Source organism: Arachis ipaensis, chromosome B06 (assembly GCF_000816755.2).
Source record: "Arachis ipaensis cultivar K30076 chromosome B06, Araip1.1, whole genome shotgun sequence".
Taxonomy (NCBI): domain Eukaryota; kingdom Viridiplantae; phylum Streptophyta; class Magnoliopsida; order Fabales; family Fabaceae; genus Arachis; species Arachis ipaensis.
The window spans coordinates 15,607,863-15,614,752 of record NC_029790.2 but is presented as its reverse complement, the minus strand read 5'-3'; the positions used below and the strand labels follow the sequence as shown (position 1 = coordinate 15,614,752).

The window sequence follows — 6,890 nt, the reverse complement described above, 5'->3', positions numbered from 1 at the left end:
CACTTTATTTTTTATAGATTCATACACACATACAATACAAAAAAATCATTTGTGGAATGACATTATAAAAAATGTGAGTGACATGATCATTTTGGTTTAAAATATTATCGTTCAAAAGTCACAAGCTACGTACTTATAAAAAATAAGATTGCTACTCAAATAAAGTTGTTCTTTTAGGAGAATGATGGATGAAAATTATTAAATAATTTAACGTATTTAATTAAATTATTATTTAATAATTATCAATTATTATCTTTATATGCAATAAACAACTTGAATAATCAAAAAAAAGAAAAAGAAAATGCTAAAGCCTAAAAATTGAAAGGATCAGTATAATTTATTATGAAGAGTGTTAGAAGACAAGTAGATTTTGTGATTTGTAACCATTAATTAGTTATTATTAATGTTTTTAATATATGAGATATAGGATTACTCACTTTTCTTTTGGTGGTTAAGGATTAAATTTTAATAAAAGTGTTGGTCACCTAAATTTTTTTTATTTATTTTTTATTAACAATAAAATATAGACTAAAAATATAAAATTATGCTACATATACACTAAAATCAGTCACCAAAGTTAGCTATTAGTATAAAATACATACTGGAATACAAATACACGTTGAAAATAAATTAAATCACATATATATATTTATACACAAATACATTGATAATTGATTTTATTGGCTGATTTTAGTGTACAAATAACATTTTTGAAAAATATATTATTAGACTAAATAAAAAATACAAAAATGATGACTAAAGATATTAGTAAAAAAAATAAAGAAAAATGTTATTTGTACACCAAAATTAACCACTAAAATCAGCTACCAATGTACTTGTGTATAAATACATGTATGATTTAATTTATTTTCAATTTGTATTTGTATTCCAACATATATTTTATACCGGTGGCTGACTTTAGTGGCTAATTTTGATGTATGGTGGCTAATTTTGATGTACACGTGCGTGACTCAAAAATAAATTCGGTTAGACTTTGAACTTTTGTCGCCAAAACATCTCTTTAATTCCTTTGGTTTGATGCATGGCAGTCACCCCTGACTCGGCCAAAGTCACCAAACCTGACCAAAGTGTCAAGGAGACGGAGCTGCGGTGATGCTTTAACTGCACATCCAGAAATTTGTTCACGTGCAACGCGTAGCATTGGTAGTAAGAGACCCATCACCAGACACAACAGCAATGACGCTGCTTCCAAAATTAACTACTAATTAAGCTCGACACATTATGGGTTCCACAAATTCATACACAGATGGGGAGAGATTCTCTGACGTTCTTCGTTTTTGAAGTGCATATGATGTTTTGTAAGTAAAAAATTTGGATAAATCACGTTATCTGAATCCATATGAAATATGTTCCCATTTTGTAGGATGTGATGTCCATTGTGTCTATTCCATTAAGATTAAGTGATACTAGATGTATCTTTGTTTGTAACATGGGTTTGTATTTATTTATTCTTTCAATCATTAATGTGGTTCTGTGGACACTTGTTTTGTCCCAAAAATGAAACCAGCAACATTCAAAGTCCTAAGCAAGTTGGTTTTTGCTGCAAGTTTTAAAATATGGAATGGGTTGAGTTTTCGCCATTTTTTTATTTTATTATATTTGAATTAGGAAAAGTATAGGTGAACAATAATTTTAGTGAATAATATGAATAATGGGGTTACAAATATAAATTACTCATAAATTTAATTAATGATGTAATTAATTTAATTATAATAATAATCATTTTTCAAAATTTTAAAAATCAGATTTTTGAGTAGGGAACAGTTACACGTTTTCTATCNNNNGAAAAATTTTTTTTTACCACACCCCACAACCCACGCACCGTGCAGCCTCCCGTAGGTCTCCGCGATCACGCACTGTGCAGCCCCTGCAGCCCAAGGCCTCCACCATTGCAGCCTCGTCGTCATCGACTGATCCGGTGTAATACACGGGAGAGTTGTGGCTCCCGTTTCATATGTACGTGACCTCTCACAGCCATTTTAATGGAGAACAATTCCGTTGAACCGAGTTATCTCACGTCAGATTCTTTCACCGGCGACATTACCACGCATTCAATCGACAACCTGCTCAATTTGTTCAACGGAGAAAGTGAACAGTTGGACAAGGTAAACAATGTATCTTGTTTCTTTCAGACGTATGTTTATTTTCATATAAATTAGATGGTTATTAAAAGATCAACACTCTTAATTCATGATGATATTTTGTTACAAAAGAAACAATTTGGATGGTGTTCTTGTCCGTCCATGTAGTAATTAGTTAAAGTGTAATATATAAGTGGATGATCCCGTAAAAAAATTAGTTTCAATTTTTCTACTTAAAAAGAAAAAAGAATTACATTTTTAGAATGGTGGAATGTCATTATACAATGTACTGGTTAGTTGTTACTACTTACTAGCTACAGATTGGGTTCTTATTAGGTTTTTATAACTAGTTACAATGAACCATGGTTCAAGTTCTAAAGAAGATGAAGATGGAAATTTATTTACTGGAGATGATAAATTGTTACATTACCTTTTTAATAGGTTATCCTGAGATGTTTTGAATATATGTATAGTGTTAAATGAGAAAATTTTGGCTATGGTTGCGACTAAAATGGTAAGAATCCCCATCTGTATGCTATCATACCATGCATGCACTAACAAATGTGGATAAATATGTAAGAAAATTATAGGAGCTAATAACGAGACTTTTCACATCATAGTAGAAGACTCTCTTTTAGTTTGTGTAGTGATATTTTATACGTGGTGGATTTATGCATTTTCTATATAAATAATTAATATAAAACTAACTGGTTAGGTGCCACTTTGTATGAGTATAGTCTCATTATTCTGATTTCGTTTAATTCATGTATATTAATAAATTTTAAGATCATATTTTTGGATATAGTATTAATAAAATCTATTTAGTTGATATTTTATTATAGTATCTATTTACGTTGTGTATGTTTGATTGTAGGTCATAGAATGTACGAAAATTACTGAGTTGGGATGTGATGACACGAAACTTGTTGATGAGGTTCGGACTCTATTTTATTGTTGTTTTTTCGTTAACCGCATGTTTGAATTGACCATTAATCGTCGTGTTCATCAAATGATTTCTATTTTGAACTGATTCGCAGTTATCGGATCATAGTTGCCTTGCTGAAGAAATTTTGACAGGATGACAAAGCAACCGATCAACCAATCTATCCATTGCAATCGGGAGGGTTTCCAGGGGTCTCGTGTCAAAGTACCCACACGAAAGAACACAATTGCAGCTGTGGAGTGCAGAGCAAGAATATATGCAAAGTTTGACAGGGAAAAGCATAATTGGGTCTTGTTGAAGGTTGAACTAAATCACTCGCACCCGTGTTCAACTAAGAAGGCAGTGCACTACCACAAGAACAGGGAGTTAACAATGCATGCGAAGTGCATCATTGAGGTTAATGATGAGGCGGGCATTCAACCTAACAAGACCTTTCTAGCCTTAGCCAATGAAGTTGGTGGGCCTTCGAACTTGGGCTTCTCAGAGAAGGACGTCAGGAATTACATTTCATCAAGACTCCGATCCACAAATGTCAACGCGGATGTCAAGGAGATGCTGAATTACTTCATGCGAATGAAGGAGTTAAATCCGAACTATTTTTACGCAGTGAATGTAGATGACGATTATAAGCTTATGAGTGCAGTTTGGGTGGATGCAAGGTGTAAGGCGTCTTATGAATACTATGGAGACGTGGTCTCATTTGATACCACATATAGCACGAACCGGTAAAATGTATTTACATTCACGTTGTTTACTTATTTTATTATTTTTTATTAGTTTGATGTTTCTAAATATGGTTGTTCTTCCTTTAGGCATGGATTGCCGTTCGCTGCTTTCATTGGTGTGAACCACCATGGTAAGTCTACTTTGCTAGGCTGCGCTCTGTTAGGCAGCGAGGAAATCCCGAGTTTTGAGTAGGTGTTTACACAATGGCTGAAGTGCATGAGAATTGCACGGAAGGGCATCATCACAGACCAATGCAAGTCTATGTTTGGTGCAATTAAAAAGGTCCTGCCCAATACACGACACCGTTGGTGCATATGGCATATAACAAAAAAGATACAAAACAAGCTTGGAGGTTATGCTAGGTTCAAAGAGTTGAATGCTGAGTTGAATCACATTATATGGAACTCTCAGTCGGTTGAGGATTTCGAGGATTATTGGGCTGAGTTCATTGATGAGTTCAACTTACATCACAATAGATGGCTATCAAGTTTGTGTCTTTTTAGTAAAATCATGTGCTGGAAGTGCTTAGATGTTGTTGTGTTCTTATATTTTGTTATGAAAATATGTTCTTATGTATGGTTTTGTTTTTGATGGGTTTGTTTGATTTTTAGATTTGTTTGAGGACCGACACATGTGGGTGCCGATCTTTTTCAAGGGTCAATTATGGGCTTCCATGAGGAGTACGCAGAGGAGTGAGGGTATGCATTCATTCTTTGGTGGATTCTTAAATTGCAAGACTAGTTTGGTCCAGTTCGTCCACGAGTTCGACAATGTGCTAGGAATGAAGGAGCAAAAGGAACTGGAGGATGATGCTGCAGACTCGAGAGGTCTAATCCCATGTTCAACTAGATCAGCCATCGAGAGACGATTTCAAAAAGAGTACACCAACGAGATGTTTAGGGATGTCCAAACAGAGTTTGGCAAGAAGGCTGATTGCACTATTCGTGCCGTGGATGAATAGGGTAACTCGGCTTGGGTAAAGGTGGAAGAGAAAATACTAGTCTATGAGACGACCTGGTATGTTACGTACGACGTCCATTTTGACCGTTTGACTCACGCGGTTCGATGTGATTGCAACTTGTTCGAGAGTGCAGGTATATTATGTTGCCACTGTCTTGTAGTACTTTCATCTTACAAAGTGAATGAGGTGCCTTCCTGCTATGTTCTACCTCGTTGGAGCAAGAACATAAAGCGCAAGCACACCTACATTAAGAGTAGCCACGATGTTAGACGTTCAGATGAAAGCCACAACATATTCAGAGGGTTATGTGCATATTTCTACAACGTTGCGTAGGAATTCGTGGATTGTGACGATGAAGCAGACATGTTGCATGATGCTCTGGAGGATGCAAGGGCCAAGCTAGTAGATTACCGTGCCAGGATGCGGAATAAGACCGTCGCTAATGCACACAATAGCATCGCCACAGACACTTCAACCGTGTTGGGCACAGAGGACATTCAGGCCCCATCAAAGGTAACCACAAAGGGTCGTCCAAAAGGTAAAAGGCTAGGATATGAGTTGAATAAATCAATCAGAAAATCCATGTTGAGAAAGCGGAAGAGTTTAGGCAAGGTATGTATAGGAATTAAATTTAAACTTCACCTTTACTACGGTTTTTATTATGTCGATAGTGACTTGGTTTTGATTGAGTTTGTTTATTTTAGGATAATCGTGTAGAATCTACTGCAGATCAAGATTCGGAGGCTTCCACACAGCAGATTGCTAAGCAAGGAGTTGGTGGATTCATGTTGCTGTTAAACTCTTTCGACAATACCTAGAGTGTTTAGGATACAGTATCCATTATGTTATATTAGAGGTCCCTTTTGTTAGGTCTTACAACTCAATATGTATCTTTCATGGTTATTTTCTTTATTTGGGTTGTCTATGGTAAAAAAATTATGAAACTGGTATTTCCATGGCCTTATCTTCATGCTACTCATGTGGCCGGCGTGTTTATATTTTTGTGGATGTGGTTTGACTGGTTGTAGAATAATTTTTGGATAAATACATGCCGTTTTAATATGTATTTTTACCTATAATATAATTGGGATTTTGTGTGCGTTTAATTACGAGTGGCATGGCTTGGATTTTCGATTTACTATGGTAATTGATGGTTATTTTTTTGGTGTTTGGATGGTTACTTCTTATAGGATTAGCATGGTGTCTGTGATTGTTTAAATGTAGTATAACATGGATATTCCATTATATGTTGTGATTCAACATGTGTGTGGATGGATACTCTTAATACCTGTGTTGTTCCTTACTATTAGCTTTTAGGCAGCCTTAACTACATGGAAGAAAATCAAATGATTTGCAAAAGAAATAAACCATATAAATGGATTTTGCCAAGATAATTTAGTAACTCTGTTGTAACAAAACTCCAACCCATAGATACAAAAAGAAGCTAAGAAGAATTGAGTGTATGGTTTGAAAACTAAGTACAACTATTGCATTCTCCTTTTCCGGGTCTTACTCACAGGTAATTCTCCCACTCTTTTCATCAATGTCCTTGTGCTTGGTGCTGTGAAGGGTGATTTAACGACCTTTTTCTTGTTTCTTTGACGGTTGCGGCGAACACGTCTGTCATTTTGCTCCAACAAAGGTCGCACCGGCTGAATTGATTCATTGTGTGCTCCCATGACAATATCTAACATCAGCTCACGTCTTATTGACAGAAGCATTTCCTATGTAGTGTTTAAAATATCAGTACGTTGTTTAATGTATCAAATTAACATGAAATGGTAAAAACAAAGTAAACAGAGACCGACCGGTTAACTTACATCATTCCATTCATCTATGTTACAATCTTCAGTCCATGTCTCCATGAATTTAATGGCATAGATACCACAGTCCCAATTACATAATCAAGTAAAAACGATGCCATCAATAAAATAGCAATGCTAAAGCCACTGGCGAATGATTCATTTATTGGGTTTGTTGCTTTGTACTACTTACCCGTTTGGTTGCATGGGCACTTTGGCATATGCACACATTGGGTCGTTTGGACTTCGGTCATATGTCGGAATGGCCACTTTAGCCATGTCTTCAATTAGCCGTCCCTGTAAATCACACAGCAATATCTCTTCAGCATATGTTTTATGTGGTTCATGTATTCATG

General features: G+C 35.4%; 1 protein-coding gene across 3 annotated transcripts in view; it reads left to right on the top strand.

Moving 5' to 3' along the window:
- Positions 1-1,617, top strand: part of LOC107646450 (axoneme-associated protein mst101(2)) — a 5,549-nt gene extending 3,932 nt beyond the window's left edge. For all 3 annotated transcript variants that reach the window (XM_016350632.2, XM_021104100.1, XM_021104099.1), the window contains one exon: positions 1,050-1,617. In XM_016350632.2, the coding sequence (XP_016206118.1) occupies positions 1,050-1,226 (177 nt within the window). In that variant the 3' untranslated portion in view covers positions 1,227-1,617. The remainder of the gene's footprint in view (positions 1-1,049) is intronic.